Source organism: Rutidosis leptorrhynchoides, chromosome 4 (genome assembly GCF_046630445.1).
Source record: "Rutidosis leptorrhynchoides isolate AG116_Rl617_1_P2 chromosome 4, CSIRO_AGI_Rlap_v1, whole genome shotgun sequence".
In the NCBI taxonomy this organism is placed as follows: Eukaryota; Viridiplantae; Streptophyta; class Magnoliopsida; order Asterales; family Asteraceae; genus Rutidosis; species Rutidosis leptorrhynchoides.
The window spans coordinates 636,158,908-636,179,862 of record NC_092336.1 but is presented as its reverse complement, the minus strand read 5'-3'; the positions used below and the strand labels follow the sequence as shown (position 1 = coordinate 636,179,862).

General features: G+C 36.9%; 1 protein-coding gene across 1 annotated transcript; it reads left to right on the top strand.

The window, feature by feature from the left end:
• The first annotated feature begins 7,681 nt into the window (after positions 1-7,681).
• Positions 7,682-8,856, top strand: LOC139843143 (uncharacterized). The gene is made up of 2 exons (XM_071833214.1): positions 7,682-8,291; positions 8,426-8,856. The coding sequence occupies exons 1-2, from the start codon at positions 7,682-7,684 to the stop codon at positions 8,854-8,856; spliced, it is 1,041 nt and encodes a 346-aa protein (XP_071689315.1).
• Positions 8,857-20,955: the final 12,099 nt, after the last annotated feature.

Here is a 20,955-nt window from a genome sequence, read left to right as displayed (position 1 = left end):
GTTGCTGAAGTAATCCAGAGGGCCTCTGATGCTCGGCCTTAACTTTCGAGCAAGTCAAACACTTACCAACATAAGTTGCAACGTTCTTCTTAAGATTCGGCCACCAATACTGTTCTTTAAGGTCGTGGTACATTTTGCCCGCTCCGGGATGGATCAAATATCTCGATTTGCGGGCTTCATCAAGTATAAGGTTCTGTAGATCTCCATAAAGAGGTACCCAAATTCTTCCGGCATAACATCGGAGTCCAGACTCCCTAACCTCGAATCGAGAGACAAGAATGTTCAAATGTTCATGAGATATATTCTCCTCCTTGAGAGCCTCATCTTGGGCTATTCTGATCTGGCTGTTGAGGTTTGAATGGATGGTGATGTTCAGAGCCCGAACACGAAGAGGTGTCGTCCTCTCCTTTCGGCTTAAAGCGTCAGCTACAACATTGGCCTTGCCAGGGTGATAGCGAAGTTCACAATCATAGTCGTTTAGCGTCTCGATCCATCGACGCTGTCTCATATTCAGTTGCTTCTGATCGAATATATGCTGGAGACTCTTGTGATCGGTGAAGATAGTACTTTTCGTTCCATACAAATAGTGTCTCCATAATTTGAGCGCAAAGACAACGGCTCCAAGTTCAAGATTATGAGTAGTGTAGTTCCATTCGTGAATCTTCAGTTGACAAGAAGCATAGGCAATAACCTTTGATCTTTGCATTAGTACACAGCCAAAACCACTTTTCGAAGCATCGCAATAAACAACGAAATAGTCACTGCCTTCAGGAAGAGATAAGATAGGTGAGGTGGTCAACTTCTTCTTCAAGGTTTGAAATGCTGATTCGTGTGTGGGTTCCCAAATGAACTTCTTCCCTTTGTGAGTCAGCGCGGTCAAAGGACGCGCAATCAGAGAGAAACCTTCAATAAATCTTCGGTAGTAACCGGCGAGACCTAAAAATTGGCGGATGTGAGTTGGAGTAGTGGGGGTCTCCCACTTGCTGATAGCTTCAATCTTGGCAGGATCAACTTTAATACACTGGTCGCTCGTAACATGACCCAGAAATTGGACTTCCTTCAGCCAAAATTCACACTTGGAGAATTTCGCATAAAGTTGCTCTTGTCTCAAGAGTTCAAGTACTAGTCGGAGGTGTTGCTCATGTTCTTCTTCGCTCTTATAGTAGATGAGGATATCATCTATGAAGATGATAACAAACTTATCCAAGTACGGCTTGCAGACACGATTCATGAGGTCCATAAATACAGCAAGTGCGTTAGTCAAACAAAATGGCATCACGAGAAACTCATAATGACCATAACGAGTTCGAAATGCAGTCTTCATTACATCGCTTTCTTTTACCCTCAACTGATGATAACTGGATCGCAAATCGATCTTCGAGTAAATGCTCGATCCTTGTAGTTGGTCAAAAAGATCGTCAATTCGGAGAAGAGGATACCGATTCTTGATTGTCAATTTGTTGAGTTCACGGTAGTTGATACACATAAGGAAGGATCCATCCTTCTTCTTCACAAACAACACAGGTGCGCCCCAAGGCGAGAAACTTGGTTGGATAAATCCACGGTCAAGTAGTTCTTGTAGTTGACTCTGTAATTCTTACATCTCGGAAGGTGCGAGTCTATAAGGTGCGCGAGCTACAGGTGCAGCTCCTGGTACTAAATCGATCTGAAACTCTACTGCTCTCGGCGGTGGTAATCCAGGCAATTCTTCAGGGAAGACATCGGAAAATTCGTTCACAATTTGAACGTCGTTCACACTCTTCACCTCGGTTTCTACCGTTTTCACATGTGCTAGGACAGCAAGACGTCCCTTCTTCATGATCTTTTCCACTTTCACGCAACTAATGAGGTTCAGCTTCGAGGTACATCTCTCTTCGTAAATGGTCAGTGGCTCACCATCTCCTTGTGGTATACGAAGAGCTTTATCTCCACAGATAATGTCAGCCTTTATCTTGGTCAACTAATCCATACCGACAATAACGTCAAAACTTCCCAATTTGATGGGTATCAAATCAATTTCGAAATCTACACCAGCTATGTTGATAATAGCTCCTCGACTAATATGGTCAACTTTCGCAAGTTTTCCAATGGCGACCTCGACAAGCATACTCTCTTTTAACGGGACTAACGACCAATTAATCTTATCGCAAAAATGTCTACATACATAACTTCTATCGGCACCAGTATCAAATAGGACAGAAGCTAAAAGATTGTTGATAGTGAATATACCTGTCACCAAGTCGGGATTCTCACGTGCATCCCTTGCATTAACGTTGAAAGCTCTACCACGCGGTGGTCCGCCATCTTTTCTTTTGTTGGGGCACGCATTTCTGAAATGGCCCGTCTGTCCGCATTCGTAGCACTTTTTCGGTTCATTGGGGTTCGCCTTCACATTCAGGGTGGTGACCTTGCAGTCCTTACCGATATGTCCAGTCCGTTGGCACTTCTCACAAACAACATTACAATACCTAGTATGGTGCTTGTAGCACCTCTTGCATTGTGGTAGGGTTCCCTTGTAGTTCGGGTTTGAGTTGGTGTTCGGATTGGGGTTTCCACCATTGTTGTTTCCTCTGAAACCCTCAAGTCGTTTCACCAGGTTTTGATCATAGGTCCTTCCCCTGTTGTTATCCCATTTGCGCTTCTCACTACTACCCGCTTCAGACTTAGCCTTCTCCGGTTCATCGATGATAATTTGGTTCATTAAAGTATGCGCCATGCGCATCGCTTCCGGGACATTGGGTGGCTTGAACGAGGTGACGTGTCCCTTAATAGACTTAGGAAGTCCCCACAAATACCTTTCCATATGCTTGAATTCCGGGGTGACCATGGTAGGACACATCAGAGCTAGTTCCAAATATCTACGATTGTACCCATCGAGATCGTTTCCCACGACCTTCAACTGCATAAACTCAATCTCCATCTTCTGGATCTCGGTCCTAGGGCAATATTCTTCAATCAGGGCCCCTTTGAATTCCTCCCATGGGGTAGCAAATGCCTCATCAATACCTTTTGCTTGAGCCAACGTGTTCCACCACGTTAGTGCGCCGTCAGACAGAGTGCATGAAGCAAACTTGGTTTTATTTGCTTCTGAGCAGTTACTAACTCGAAACACAGATTCTAATTTCTCGAACCATCTAGTGAGACCAACCGGCCCCTCTGTTCCACTGAAGTTGTGGGGTTTGCAGCTTTGGAACTCTTTGTACGTGCACCCATTACGAATGGGCTGAATAACCGGTGGCGGTGGCGGTGGAGCTTGGAGGTTCCTTTCTGCTAAGGTTGCGGTGACTCGCTTATTGATCATCTCCTCGATTTGGGCTGCGATAGGTGTTGATCGTCCGTTGGCCATGGTGTTCTAAACAAAAATTTTGACTCAGGTCAAAATCCAGTATTCAAATAGTAATAATACAGTATATGGTAACCAACATGGAATCAACACATCACATGTTTATTAAGAAACGCATCTTGGTACAAATACCACAGAATCATCATACAGTAACGTAAATAGAACACCGTACAAGAATTAAATAACGCAAAGTTCCATTCATTAATAATAAGTTGCATACATCTGTATAGGTTCGTACAATACATAAGTAATACATAAAACTACAACTAGATTACATAATGAAATCTACTACAAAAGCCCTACGGTGATGGTGGGTGTAGGATGTCCAATACGTGGGACATCTGGTCCTCGAGCTCAGTTACCTGAGCATGGAGGATCTCCACCACCCTCATCAGTTCCTCGACAGAGGGGGATGGTGGGGCAGGCGGTGCAGTCGGCACGGGTGGTGCTGGTGGAGCTAGTGGTGCAGACGGTCCGGCTCCAAAAGTAGAGGCTGCGAAGCGGTAAGGCTTACGGATGAAGGGGTCAGCAGGATACGGCACAAGCCGCTTACGGGCGGTAACCCTACGACGCTGACCATATGCGTCAGTAAATGCTTGACCTCCGTTGATCCCTGGAATGACGGTACCATCGAAACGGTACCGCTTCTTCGGCGGGGTGGAGGGTGGCTGAACAGGTGCATCATCGGGGTCCTCCTCATCGGAGTCATCATCACTAGAGTCATCTGTGGATGAGTCATCGGATGACGGGTCATCTGAATCATGCGGAGGTGGCGGCACGGGTGGCTGTACTGGCTCTCCTCGAGCGGCCATCATCTGTCGGTATCTGAAAGGCAGGATCAGCACCAAACGTCCATCAGGAGCGCTTCGGCACCAATGACGATACTGATTATGGAATGTACCTTCCTCAAATTCCGCAGGAATCACAACACCACCGGGATGATGCTGTGGCTCCTGAGGTACCGGGGCAAGTGGAGTTGGAATATCCGGGAGGTCCTGGGCTCCGTCTACAGTACCCACTGGGGCAGGCGCATGACTACTAGCTCCGGAGGGCGAAGCGCCTGGGTCACTAGAGTGTGTCGCCGACGGGATCGAGAGAACGGCAACAGTGGCAGGTGAAGTGGCTGAAGTGTCTGTGTTGCTGCCCAAAATGATAGCAGGTGGAATATCCGACATCTGAACAAGGAAAAATAAATTTTCCCGTCCGTTCCAGGTATAGAGACCCTAGCCTGAACTATAAAGCGGATGTATGCTATTTGAGTTTAGTACACGTTAGTTTGCGTGTATTGTACATGTGGGTTACATGTATGTTAAAACAGGGGTACTTATTATATATACGTTAAGTTTAGTTACCAGGGTGCTCAATTTTGTAGAATATTTTGATAAACGTTTCTGGATGAAACAACTGAAATCTTGTGATCTACCTTTATATACAGATTATGCGCAACATTAAAACTATGAACTCACCAACCATTGTGTTGACACTTTTAAGCATGTTTATTCTCATGTTCCTAGAAGTCTTCCGCTATTTGCTTATATGTGATATAAGCTATGTGCATGGAGTCATACATGCTTTATTCGAGAAAACGTTGCATTCACAAAATCATCACCATGTATCTTATTTTGACTACATTATCAACGGATGTAGTATTGTAAACTATTAATTACGGTGATTGTCTATATGTAGAAATCATCAAACGTCAAAAACCTTGGAATTTGATATTCAATTATGGTGTGCCTTTTCAAAAGAATGCAATGTTTACAAAATGTATCATGTAGAGGTCAGTACCTCACTGTGAAATCGATGAATGATGTATTCGTCTAAAGGGATTTGGACGAATCATCACATAGACCAACACCATTCATCCCTAAACCACCACTCAAACGCCGTCACCAACAACCACTTCTCATATCAATTATCAACCGGTCAACGAAGGGAACTGGGTTACTATCAATAAAACAGGAAAATGAATAGCGGCAAACTTCAACAATCCCAATCACAGAACCACACAAAATCGAGTACAAAAATTCCTAACCCTAACCCTAACGTCAAATACGATCACGGAAAATCTAATCTCCACCACTCCTCAAGCATCATATACGATCAATTCAAGAAAAAAGAACAAACTAAGGGCCTAATCAAACAATATAGCAATCCTAACCCCCCACACCCAAAAACGGCAGATGAGCACAAAAGCATCACTTCATACATGTTCAACTACTTTCCTGATGATTGGGGCTCGATTGATTTCTGGGGTGTTTTCAAAGAGTATAGTGATATTAAGGAGGTCTTCATCCCACAAAAAACTCTAAAAACGAAAAACGATTCGGGTTCGCTCGGTTCTATAACGTCTCTGATTATCAAAAGGACATGATGGCAAGAAGATTAAGCTTAATTGTAGTAGGTGACTTCTTCCTAAAGGTCTACAAGGCATGGGAAAGAAATGAACCCAAATCCAACCTAATAAGCAACCCACTTGATCCTAATTTTTTGTCAATGCCCCAAACCAATTAGCAGCAAGCTTGTAGACGAACGCCGTTATTCCGATGTAGTCAATAACAAAAACACTGACAACCCGCACCTTCCTGTTATCACAACTCAGATGAAAGAAAACCACATAGACCTTCTCGGCCACGCTGTCATTGGTAAAGTCAAAGAAATTGAATACTTAGAATATTTTTGTGAAATCTATTTAAACGAAAACATCACTGGTTTTTCAATTAAATATCTTGGTGGCTTGGACATCATGCTCATATACGAAGATAAGAGGGCAGTGTTGGAAATGTTAAACGATAAGAAACATCCACTTTGGAATTGGTTAGTAGATATTACGCCTTGAGATCCAGTGGAGTATAATTCTTCGTGTTGTTTAGCAATAATCAGCATTACAGTGGTCCCTATAACTTGCTGGTTTGAAAAAACATTTAAGGACATCGCTGCAAATTGGGGTGAAGTTATCAAGCTATATAACTGTTCGATTGACGAGACGGAGAACCAAGACTTATCATTCGGAATTGTTCTTATCAACGCCAACTCCTTCAAAACAATCAATGGTCAGGTTTGTATCTCGTATGATTCGAAAAATTTCATTGCAAATGTTAATGAAAGTGATAACGTGACATTGTTTAATATAAACGATGGAACTGAATCGGATTGGGAGGATGCTTCTGACCCGGAGATGTTATACTCTGATGATGAATCCCATTTAGATGGTGATCAATCAGTCGAGGGTTTGGGACTCAAACCATACCCGTTCCACACCCCTGTTGTTAATTCTAATCATAACACCCATAACCCGGCCAACACTTCTGAACATAATTATGATAACAACAGTCGCGATAGATAGTCAACGTCTCGATCATCTAAATGTGTTGAAACTACAAGCTATAAAGATAATATTAATTACAACATTACACCCAATGAACATTCCATTAATAACACAAACGGTACACTAGAAACTAATGCCAAAAATGATGAAAACTATTCAACTCCTAACGTACAAGATAGTATCTTCTGGCAGCTTCCTAAATCTGAGGATAATATATCCAAATAAAACACTATGACTTGCCCATTTTCCAAGCCCAATACACTGTTCTCTAACTACGAGCCCAATAACATCAATACACAGTCTGAGCCCATTAATACATGCGAGCCCTTTATTAATATCAGTCCCGAGCCCATCATTACACCCGAGCCCAATTACCCAAGCCCGAGCCCTTCAAAAAACCTCCTCGAGCCCATTAATTTTCCTGATAACAACAAAAAGAAGAACAATAATTGTCACGAAAATACACCCCAATCAAACTCACCCATCAATTTCTTACCTAAAGCAAATATCCACTAATCACAACCTATAGAACAACCACCTCTCGAAAATGAAATAAACGAAACTAATCCGATAATAGGAATAGCCAAAACTCTACAAAACACTAAACCTAAGTCCAACCAAGAACAAATACCTAAACCTAGAACACACGATCTATCATTTAAAAGAACTATTAAAGAGGGCCTCCTAAAACCCAAATCATCTACTCACACCATCAATCCTAAAAACGATACACATAAAAATTCCAAGCTAAAATTCCCTCAACCTAAACTAATAGCACGATGCGTACAAAAGATGCGATTATCTCAATTATCAAAAAGAGGTAAAATGACCTCATCTTCGGGTTCTATCAATACAAAGAAAACATCCGACTCCGTGTAAACCAATAAAAAAAACTCAGAAACAACTCTAGAAACTAGCCTTAGAACAAATGAACTCGGCCTAAGTCTTGGCATCCGGTGGAACAAAAACTAACTACCCTCAATAAATCACTCGTTCAATAAGACCTCTCAATGTGTACGATCTCATTAAACGTTCGTGGTATTGGGCAAGAAAGTAAAATAAAATGGTTAAAACGAATTTGTAACAAGGAAAAACCTACCATCCTTGGCCTACAAGAAACTAAATGCGGCCAAACTCAAGATAATGTAATCGAATCATTTTGGGGAAACTCCGTATTCAAGTTTATACAAAAAGACTCGATAGGAGCATCGGGTGGAATCATGATAATTTGGGATACCAACTCGTTCAATTTCGACATAGCCATTGCGGGTGAATTCTTTTTAGCAATAAAAGGCACTTGGGCGGGATATAATTCAGATATTGCTATCATCAATGTTTACGGACCACATTCCAACCCAAACAAGTTAAAAATGTGGAACGAACTTTCCTCACTTACTAACTCACTTGACATTCCGTTCTTCATTTTCGGTGACTTTAACGAAGTCAGAAATAAAAACGAAAGAATGAATTGTGATTTTAATCAAGTTTGGGCAGATATCTTCAACAACTTCATAAATAACAATGGTCTACTTGACATACCTTTAGGTGGCAAAAACTACACTCGAATATGCAAAAAAAGAATGCAATTTAGCAAAATTGATCGGTTTTTGGTCTCGGAAGGTATCCTAAAAAATATGGCCCAATATAACATAAAAACACTAGATCGTGAACTCTCTGACCACTGTCCTATAATCTTAAAAAACTCCTTCACCGATTTTGGTCCCAAACCCATACGGGTTTTAACACGTGGCTAGAACTAAAAGACATCGACAACGTAACTAAAACGGCATGGAAAATCCCTGTTAATGGCAACCACCCTGATTGTATCTTCCGTAACAAATTAAAAAACGTAAAAATGGAACTAAAAAGATATAGCTTCCAACTGGACAATATCGACTCTCAAATTGCTAATCACCTTAGGGCCGCAAGTAAATGGGAAGAAACAGCCAATAACAGAACACCAAATGAAACTAAACAACGTAAATGGATCGAAGAGAAAATGTTACATAACGAAAAAGAAAAAATGAAATCAAAAATGCTTAAACAAAAATCGCGCATAAAATGGGCCCTTGAAGGCGACGAAAACTCCAAATATTTCCATAACTATATTAAACGTAGAATCAACAAAAATAATATCTGTGGTGTCACAAAAAATGGAATAGGACCGAAGATCCAAACACAATAAAACAAGAAGCATTCACATATTTTAATTCCATTTTTAAATCTAAAAAATTCAAAAATCAATGCTCCTTTGATAACGCTTCCCATCTCGAATACATTTCACAATCCGACAACCTTCTTCTCGAATCCCAATTTACTGAAAAAGAAATCTGGGACACACTAAATGGATGTGAAAACCCTAAAGCCCCTGGCCCCGATCGCTTTAAAATGAAATTCTTTGATAAACATTAGGATCTAATTAAAACGGAATCCTCATCGGGATCCGATTCATCGGAAAATTGGTAATCTTCCCAATATTTTGCTTCCTCGGCGGAAACACCATTGACCATTTTTAATTTTGGACCATTGGTTAAGGATCTTCTTTTATTCAATCGTTTTACTGTAGGTATTAATATTTCATTCTCCGAAACCTCTTCTTCTTCCGGTTCCTCTTCTCCCGGTTCCTCCTCTTCCGGTTCCTCCTCTTCCGGTTCTTCCTCTTCAGGTTCTTCCTCGGGAATTTGTGAATCTTCCCAAAATATATTCGACTCTTCATTATTATTAGGTGAGTCGATGGGATTTGTACTAGAGGTAGACATCTATCACACAATATCAAACACGTTAAGAGATTAATGTATCACATAATATTTACATGTTAATAATATATAGTTTCCAACAAAAAAGTGTTAAGCAATCGTTTTTAAAGAAAACACGATCGAATTCAAGACTCATTAATGCATCCTAACAAACTTGGTAAGACACACTAATGCAATTTTCTGGTTCTCTAAGACCAACGCTCTGATACCAACTGAAATGTCCCGTTCATATTGATTATAAACGTTCCATATTAATTGATTTCGTTGCTAGGTTTTGACCTCTATATGAGACGTTTTTCAAAGACTGCATTTGTTTTTAAAACAAACCATAACCTTTATTTTATCGACAAGGTTAAAAAGGACACCACCTAGATTATCCAGAAATGATAATCTAAAAATATCACACTTACACACTACCAATACATATTGGTTTACAATATTAATATGTTACAACAAAGTAAATCTCGAATGCAGTTTTAAACAATATTATACAAGCATGCTGACACCAAATCTTGTCCATAAATTAGCATGCAACAGCGGAAGCTCTTAATAATCACCTGAGAATAAACATGCTTTAAACGTCAACAAAAATGTTGGTGAGTTATAGGTTTAACCTATATATCAAATTGTAATAATAGACCATAAGATTTCATCTTTCAATAACATGCAATCTGCATAAAAATCATTCATATGCTTGAACACCTGGTAACCGACATTAACAAATCATCTAGAATATCCCCATATATAAAATCGAAGTACTAAAGCAGTTCAAATTCTCTGACTGGGGCGTGTCAAAGCCCATAGATCTATCTTTAGGATGCGCATCAATTGGTGGCAATTATAATAAACACCAATTCTTAGGCTACCAAGTTCAACAAGGGCGATATCCGGTATAACGATTCAACATAGAATGTAGTTTCAATACTTGTGTCTGTTTTGTAAATCATTTTAAAAACTGCATGTATTCTCATCCCAAAAATATTAGATAGTAAAAATGGGACTATAACTCACTTTCACAGATTTTCACTTCGTCGGAAAATAAGACTTGGCCACGGGTCGATTCACGAACCTATAACAAATATGTACATATATATCAAAGTATGTTTAAAATATATTTGCAACATTTTTAATACGTTTTAATGTTTTAAGTTTATTAAGTCAGCTGTCCTCGTTAGTAACCTACAACTAGTTGTCTACAGTTAGATTTACAGAAATAAATCGATATATATTATCTTGAATCAATCCACGACCCAGTGTATACACGTCTCAGGCTAGATCACAACTCAAAGTATATATAATTTTGGAATCAACCTCAACCCTGTATAGCTAACTCAAACATTACTGCATATAGAGTGTCTATGGTTGTTCCAAATAATATATATACATGGGTCGATATGATATGTCAAAACATTTGCATACGTGTCTATGGTATCCCAAGATTACATAATATATTAGAATACATGTATAATACAATATAAGTTAGCTAGGATATGATTTGTATAGATTTGTTACAAATTTCACGTAGCTACAACAAGCAAAATTATCCAATCTTGTTTTACCCATAACTTCTTCGTTTTAAATCCGTTTTGAGTGATTCAAGTTGCTATGGTTTCATATTGAACTTAAGTTTATGAATTTAAACAGAAAAAGTATAAGTTTATATTCAGAAATACAGGTTACAAGTCGTTTTTGTAAAGGTAGTCATTTCAGTCGAAAGAACGACGTCTAGATGACCATTTTGGAAAACATACTTCCACTTTGAGTTTAACCATGATTTTTGGATATAGTTTCATGTTCATAAGAAAAATTATTTTCCCAGAAGAACAACTTTTAAATCAAAGTTTATCATAGTTTTTAATTAACTAACCCAAAACAGCCCGCGGTGTTACTACGACGGCGTATATCCGGTTTTACGGTGTTTTTCGTATTTTCATGTTTTAAATCATTAAGTTAGCATATCATATAGATATAGAACATGTGTTTAGTTGATTTTAAAAGTCAAGTTAGAAGGATTAACTTTTGTTTGCGAACAAGTTTAGAATTAACTAAACTATGTTCTAGTGATTTCAAGTTTAAACCTTCAAATAAGGTAGTTTTATATATATGAATCGAATGATGTTATGAACATCATTACTACCTCAGGTTTTGTGGATAAACCTACTGAAAATGAGAAAAATAGATCTAGCTTCAAAGGATCCTTGGATGGCTTGAAAGTTCTTGAAGCAAAATCATGATACGAAAACAAGTTCAAGTAAGATTTCCACTCTAAATAATATTGTTAAAGTTATAGAAATTGAATCAAAGTTTGAATATGAGTATTACCTTATATTATAAAGATGTCTCACTGTAAATAAGAAAGATTTCTTGAGGTTGGATGATCACTCAAAGTGGATTTGCAAGATTGGAAGTAAGCTAGCAAACTTGGAAGTGTTGTTGGTGTGTTCTTGAGTAGTTGTTTTATAACTTGGTTTATGTATGGATTTATGAACTAGATTGAGCTAGATTATGATGAAGATGATGAATAACACTTAGAAAAATGGAAGAACACTTGAGAGAGAGTAATTTGATTCAAGAAAATTGCAAAGTGAATGTGTTTGTGAGTATGCAAGTTCACGTGAATATGGTGCTTCCATATAGGCTCCATTAGTTAGTAATTTTGTGAGATATTTCATGCTAGATGTTAAATGATGGTTCCCACATGGTTAGGTGATTCACATGGTCTGCTAAGAGCTGATCATTGGAGTGTATATACCAATAGTAAATACATTTAGAAGCTGTGTATTGTACGAGTACAAATACGAGTGCATACGAGTAGAATTGTTGATGAAAATGAACGAGGATGTAATTGTAAGCATTTTTGTTAAGTAGAAGTATTTTGATAAGTGTCTTGAAGACTTTCAAAAGTGTATTAATACATATTAAAACACTACATGTATATACATTTTAACTGAGTCGTTAAGTCAACGTTAGTCGTTACATGTAAATGTTGATTTGAAACCTTTAAGTTAACGATCTTGTTAAATGTTGTTTACCCAATGTTTATTATATCTAATGAGATGTTAAATTTTTATATTATCATGATATTATGATATATTAATATATCTTAATATGATATATATACATTTAAATTTTGTAACAACGATAATCGTTACATATATGTCTCGTTTCTAAATCCTTAAGTTAGTAGTCTTGTTTTTCATTAAGTAGTTCATTGTTAATATACTTAATGATATGTTTACTTATCATAATATCATGTTAACTATATATATATATATATATATATATATATATATATATATATATATATATATATATATATATATATATATATATATATATATGACATCATATAGTTTTTACAAGTTTTAATGTTCGTGAATCACCGGTCAACTTGGGTGGTCAATTGTCTATATGAAACCTATTTCAATTAATCAAGTCTTAACAAGTTTGATTGCTTAACATGTTGGAAACACTTAATCATGTAAATAACAATTTCATTTAATATATATAAACATGGAAAAGTTCGGGTCACTACAGACAACATATGTGTAACCCATTTACAATACACTGATGACATAATATTTTTCAGTGAATGGAACCAAATTTAGCGACCCGACAAAATCGTCATTGACGGCGCCGTCTACTTAGGTCCTGTTACGTGGTCATAAGTCTTTAAACAACGTTTGACCAAAAGTATGTCGCATTCATTTCATAAGTAAAGATGTTTCAATTGTTACAAAGTAGTTCAAAGGCTAGTTACGTTACAACGTTTTAAGTACGAATGAAACCTATGCGACACAAATTTAAGTAAAGTAAAAAGATGCTCCGTATGCATGTATACTCGACATCCAAGCAAGTATCAAAAAGTAGAGTGCGGAAGCATGTATCATTTAGCATTCAAGGACCTGAGAAAACATATAGAAAACTGTCAACGAAAAATGTTGGTGAAATCATAGGTGTAGTAGTAAACGTTGTTTTTGAACCACAGGATTTTGTATTGCCAAAACGTTGATTATCAAAATTGTTTTCATTCCAAAGTTATTATACGTTTGTGGAGCACCCAATTATCAAGACTTAACTGTTCACGAACCCCGTTATCATAGTGTTAGAACCTACACTATATACTCGAAAATATATTTCATCCGCTAACGGTAGCGAACCGTCCGAATGAGGGCTTGTCAAGCCCATGTGATCACACAACATAAGTTCACGTTTACACTCTGCAAGTGTAACTAATGATAATTGAATTGAGGCCTTTTTGTTCTAACTCTCACGTGGAATGTTTGTTTTCGTACTTGTGTTCAAAGCATAAAAGTATAATACGTATATGTTTCTCATCCCATAGTTTAAAGAGTAAAAGTTTTTGAAAAGGTGGGACAATGATCTCACCTTGGTTGCACGAATAATATAATGTATTTCACAAAGTAACGTGTGCAAGAACGAATGCTAGTCTTGACCTAAACAAATAGGTTCGTTTCAATATCGGTAAACACGGTCGGTCAAAATGTTCAATTAGTCATATGGCTCGTTACGACTCGACGATATAGCATGTGTGTCACGTTGTCAAGTTTCATGCAAAATACAAGTATGAAAGCACGTTAGAACAATTGCATAAGTATTTGGTTAAGTTTGATCAAAAGTCAACTTTGGTCGGGTCAAAGTCAACGAAAAAGTCAACACATTTGGGTCGGGTCCCGAACTATTTTCTGAGGTTTTTAATCATATATAAGCATGTTATAACAAGATACATGTGAATCGGAGCTGCGTAGCATACTTAGAATTAAACGAAAAATGACCAACCAAATCAGAACCTAACAGTTCATCTGGACGGTGTCCAGATGTGAAGGCCTGGACGGCGTCCAGATCAGTGTTCAGGTCTGATTTCTGATTTTGTACAAGTGCACGAACCAAAACCCAAACAAACACAATTTATGATCCGCAACCAATCAAAACATGTATCTTATACCGTTGGGAAGGTAATTTGACGAGGAAAACAACTAAACACATTTCATCAATCAATCTACCACTTACAACAACCAAAACCGCATTTAATGCTCATCATTAATTGCATCCAAGTTCATAAATCTCATTTCATGATTCGGTGATCCATTTTACATAAATGATATGCCGTTTCGAAGGTAATTAATCACACATTGCAACTAAACACTTACAAGCAACATTGTCAAGCATTTATTGCATCAAAATTCACAATGAAGACCACCAAACACTAACCAAAAATCATAAACTAATAAATCATGTTATTTAAGTTTTCTCAATCAACCTACACATCAAAATGAAGCTAGTGATGCTAGTAACACAATTAATACTTGCACTTTAGCATATCAACAACATTTAATCATCCGAAACCCAAGATCAAACACACACTTTTCAAGTTCATGCTAGTTACACTAAAATAACGAGATCGAGCATATAAATCACATAATCATGTTAGACTTGTGCCATAGACACTAATTAACACTTCTATAAGTTAAAATTATCAAGAACACAAAATCTAGTATTTTTAGAAAGTTACCCAAATGCAATAAAGTTGGTATGGATTCGAAGAGGAAGATGCAAGGATTCCGAATATGTAATTTGTTTGGATTGATGCTTGCTCGATTTGAAATAGATGATGATTCTTTATTTGAAGGTTGAGAGAAAAGTTGAAGTAGTAAAAGAGAGAAAAGAGGAGAGTGAATGGAGGAGAAGACTTGTTGACTAGTTGACTTAGTCAAGTCTTTTACTTCTTGGCAAGTTTAGTCCCTCAAGTTCAAAAGCGGGTGCGTGAATTACCTAAATGAGATATTTTAAAACGCGTATTAACGGGAGATGTTATAATTATATAACAAACTTTAAAATAGTATAACGAAAAGTAAACAGAAAAAGACGGGATGTTACATTACCTACTCCTTAAAAGAAATTTCGTCCCGAAATTTAAGTAGGCGTAGTAGTCGTTGTTTCTTCCTCGAGATCTTGCGTCTCTGAATTCACTAATAGATGAGGGTATTTCCTTTGCACTTGATCTAGTCTCTCCCAAGTAAACTCGGGTCCTGATGTTAAAGCTAAGGGGTATAAAATACTATTAAATTTTACAAGAAATACTATTAAATACGATACAATTTTACACAAGATGTTTATTTATTTATTGAATGGATATACTTAAATCTTGCTACAACACTTATAGGCAGTGTACCTAATCGTACAGTAGTGTAGTTTTTAGTAAGTCCGGTTCGTTCCACAGGGAATCTTTTTCACAAAGCTTAACGCTATATTAGTTTAAATTTATAAAAATACAAATATATATATAAGTAATATTATTATTATAAAGGGGGGTTTTTACCGTTTAATGACCGGTTTGTCGATTTTAAAAACTTTAGTTGCAGTTAAAACAAAATGTAAAATATTAAATAAATAAAAGACTTAATTTAAAGCGTAAAGTAAATAACGATAATGAAATTGCGAATAATAAAAGTGCGATAAAATAAACTTGCGATAATTAAAAAGTATGATAATTAAAAGTGCAATTAAATACAATAACAATAAATAAAAATGCGATAATTAGAAGTGCAATTAAATATAAAATAAAGGAAATTAAATATGAAATAAAAGAATTATGCTTATTTAAACTTCCGTAATCATGATGTTTGACGTGTTGATTTTAGTTTTATGCCCATGGGTTAATTGTCCTTTGTCCTGGATTATTTAATATGTCCGTCTAGTTTTTGTCCATAACAGTCCATCAGTCATAAATATAAAGTGCGAGTGTCCTCGTCAAATTATCCTTATACCCGAAGTCAAATATTCCAACTAATTGGGGACTTAAACTGTAACAAGGTTTTATTACTTTGTTTAATAATTACACCAGGATGTGGACTGAGTGTAACCCAAGGTTTTAATACTTTGTTATCAATTATGCCAAGTGTCCTTGTACATAATTTCACCCCTGTTTTAATAATTCTAGTGACTATTAATCCATTCCCGTGTCCGGTTAAATGAACGATTATTCGTACATATAAATACCCTGCCCATCGTATCCGATCGAGTGTATATGGTTATTTATAGGGACGTTCAATTGTAAATCTTTATATTAAAATTAACAAACTATCATTTAGTTAAACAAATATAAAGCCCATTAATAGCCCATAGTCTAATTTCCACAAGTGTCGTTCTTTTGTTCAAATCCCAATTATGGTACAAAGCCCAATTACCCAATTTTAATATTTTTAGCCCAACATCATGATTACTTCGGATTAAATAAGCATAATAATAACTTAGCTACAAAATATTAATGTAAAAAGGTTGAACATAACTTACAATGATTAAAAATAGCGTAGCGTTACACGGACAGAATTTCGACTTACACCCTTACAACATTCGCTAACACACCCTTATTATTAAAATTAAAATTAAAATTAAAATATAAATATAAATATATACTACGTATGAATGAGGAGAAGAAAAAGATGTGTTTTGTGTTACACCAAAGCTCGATTTTTCTAGGCATGTGGGCTGGAACTGTGCACCATGCGATCGCATGGAGTTTCTTCCTCCAGGCCATGCGATCGCATGGCCAGCTGGGGAGACTCAAAAGTCTTTGTTTTTTTATGCCGACGGTTTTTAAATATAATATAATTATAATATATATATTAATTTTAAGAATTAATTATATATTATATTATATTCATGTGCATAGTTGACTTGTAATTTTTAGTCCGTTGTGTCGAGCGTTGAGAGTTGACTCTGGTCCCGGTTCCGGATTTTCGAACGTCCTTGCGTACAATTTAATATCTTGTACTTTGCGTTTTGAATCTTGTACTCTTGTAATTTTGAGACGTTTCTTATCAATAATTGGAACCTCATTGATTGTATTTTGTACTTTTGAGCTTTTTGGTCGTTTGCGTCTTCAATTCGTCGAATCTGTCTTTTGTATTCACCTTTTATTATTTAAACGAATATCACTTATAAATAGAACAGTTGCAACTAAAAGCTTGTCTTTCTTGAGAGATAATGCTATGAAATATATGTTCGTTTTTAGCATTATCAAATATTCCCACACTTGAGCTTTGCTTGTCCTCAAGCAATATAGTCTTGAAATACTAGAATCACTTCTTTATTCTTCACACTTTGTACATCAGTTATTTCAATACGGCGGTATAAACAATGGTAGTAACGATATGGTTTACAGTCCCACATGACTTATGAAAATTTAGATCCTTTAGGAAATTGGATCTTTATGAAAACATTTGATTTTTTTGAAAATTAAATCTAGCTTTTACCCTAGATAAGTTTTCCGGAATAACCCTTCACCGGTGTTTGCAAATTCTTTTTGTGGGTTTGGTGGGTTTTAGATTTGAAAATTTTAGCTCAAAACTTATGGTTTTGTGTCACCCACTTGCTAACCTTGTATTAGGAAGGCAACACGTCCAGTATACTTGCTCCGTATATTACCTTTCGGTAAACTACCATCCGGTTGTAAAGGAAAGCGTTGAACAAGCAACTGTTAAGGCAATGTCCCCTGACATGCTTTTAATTATGGTCTATAACGTGTCGGACGCAATTACTATTCTTGGTAGGAGCAATAGTAAATCTCACCCTTATGATTTTTCGGTCTGGCACAAGGTCCTGTCTTTGACCATGCTATGCAACCATCGTTCTTACGGTTGACACCCGATTTGGTTCAGGTGACCTAATGGATTCCTGGTGAATTCTTAGGATTTTACGTTCAATGGTAATGAACGCATTGAAAATGGGTTTTCAGAAAAAAAATCGGTTTGTAATTTTGATCAAAATATTTTCTCGTTCAAGCTCGAGTTTAGATATCATTGAATTCCATGAGTTTGTAATTCTCAATCTTTAAGGTCAATCTCAAGGATTGAGTAATATCAGGCTTAAAAGCTGATTTTTAATCTGTAAGGAGATTATCCTTTCTAGGGGTCTGATTTATTAGTCTTATCAAGCTAATTTGCACGGTGTCCTCCCCATTTTACAAGACAGATCCTCTCATGGTTAGGATAAGTCGGACCACTTGGCGACCCTGTTTGATGCTGAGGTCCGTGGATTTCCTGCTGATTTTAGAGATGACTTTTCTAGATTTTTCATCAACCTACAGCTGGTCCATGACCTAAATCAAGAAGCGCGTGTCTTTTTCGAAAGACTTTACTTCCTTTTAACGATGGAATTGATTCATTGTGTAGATCCATCTCTTCTTTTCTTTCATCGGGTAAAACAGTTTAGTTTAGTCCAAAGCAAAAGTATCTTCAATTATTTGTTACAGAAATATGTGACATATGTTTAAGATAACTTGGTAATTTTTCCCACACTTGGCTTTTATTTTCCATTTTATTGTCCTCTATTCCATTTTAAATGAATTCTAACATTTTGGTTTGTTTCACAATTTATGTCCTTTCCGAGGTAACAATAATTTCGGTGTTAACACCTAGTTTTATCGTTCATAAATATGTATAAACATGATTTTGAGTTCATTTAATTGAAAATTTTAAAAATTTTTACTAGAATTGGGTAGTCAGTATATAAGACTAGGGCTGTTCTTTATTATCAGAGAGCACTAGATTCTAATACAACTACTACTTTACTAGTATTTCTAATGGTAACCAAGTGTTTAAAGTAAAAAAAATTTAAAAATCCGAAAGAATTTAACCCCTTCCCACACTTAAGATCTTGCAATGCCCTCATTTGCAAGAAATCAGTAACAATTTAAATTATTGAGGGTGATTAGCGTAGAAATGATTAAATTTTACCAAAGTTTCCAAAAATATTGGCGTTTGTTTGCTGAATGATAAATGGTGCATATCATTTGTTCATTCCGTCTGTTGTTACATCACATTTATTTGTCATCTTGTCGTCAAAATTAGTAGCTTTTGCTAAACTTAATGCCAGTCTTTGAAAATGCGCTGTTTTACCCTGTTTTGTACAATCTACAATATACATACATACAAATATAAACATGCATGGCAATTTAAAATGGGACTTAATATCCCACTTTCAAATCCTAAATGTGAAATATTAGTACACAATAATAATAAAAATGATAAAGATTACATAAGTATATTCAATAACATAAGTTTAAACATGAATAAGTAAAAAGATAAAAACATAAAAATCATATAAATAACCAAATGGAACTAAATCAGTCTGGATATGGGTTCCAGTTCATCTCGTCAGGTGGGTTCCATTGTTGGTTATAGGTGTTTTGATAGGCTTGGTTATAGTCATACCGGTTAAAGGGTGGTCGGATATCGGGGCTGTGTGGCGAAAAATGAGCAGGTCGAGTAGGTACATAGTTATTTGGTACCTGATATGATAGCTGGCTCATGATTTGGTGCTAATGAACTAACCAGCTATCGAGTTGGCGTCGCCTATAATCCTCGTATACTCGCTCGGAGTTCCACTGCTCATACATACTATGTCTGGCCGCGTTCATCATTGCTTCCTCATCTATACGAACGTGGACGTCAAGAATAGCATCTCGAAAGACATCCCTAATGTCTTCCGCCTCCTCCATTTCCTCGTCTGAGCCTCTCTCTACCTGAGGATGAGATCCCTCATAGGGTACTGCCTGGTTACGTCTACTTTTCAATACCTTAGCACTCACATAAACTTTCAATCCTAAGGGCTCAACCTGTTCTCTACAAAGCTGTAATGGACCCCCTTGGTTCCTATCAACACCTAAATACTCTCCAATGAGAGTAACAAAAATACCTCCTCCTATTATACTCCCTTCCTGCATTCCCTCTACCATTTTAGATAAATAAAAAGCAACACAGTAAGGGGATATTGACAAAGCTTCTAGGATCCCGAATACACTTTAGGTAGAATAAATCATGTAAGGTAATTTTTTCTTTATTGTGACCTCTCTGTGTAATCGAGTTAGCCAAAAATCTATGAATAATACGAAGCTCGGCTCTGTCAATATGTGTATAGGAGTGTCCTCCTGCTCGTGTAAAAACATCAAAATGTGACATACGCCTCCAAATGGCGTCAGCGTCAAAGTTGCTATCTACCCTTTCACCATAATGAATCAAGTTTGTACAATCGGGTAGTAGCAACTCACCAGGAGTATATATCTGTAAAGCCCTGGCCATGTCCAGCATGGACATTCTGTACATCCTACCGCCAAGGATAAACCTAAGAAATCTTCTATCATCTATTCTAACTATATTTGTATCAAGTGATACAGTACTCATCAACTCAACACACCATTCCTTATATACAGGTCTACGAATGGTGAAAAGACGTTCCCAATCTGTAAAAGAAGAACTGCCATACCTTTGAACTAAAAGCTGTCTAACACGGTCAGCTAGATGGACCGTTTCCAAAGGGGCCCAATCGATTACCCTTGGCACCTCTACATTTTTTGTTACCAATTTGAATTTGTTCCTTTGATATGTCTCGTAATCTCTCCATCTCCTATCAAATCTTAGATTAGGATGCAGAGTGTGCTCAGGAATCGTTGGGAATTCTATTGGCGGCCTCATTGGGAATACTATGAATTCATCAACAAACTGTAC

Bases quoted from the DNA above. Each gene is read 5' to 3' on its own strand.
- LOC139843143 (XM_071833214.1), top strand. From the start codon at position 7,682: ATGTGTACGATCTCATTAAACGTTCGTGGTATTGGGCAAGAAAGTAAA. The intron at 8,292-8,425 runs GTATCCTAAAAA...ACACGTGGCTAG, and splicing joins TCGGTTTTTGGTCTCGGAAG to AACTAAAAGACATCGACAAC.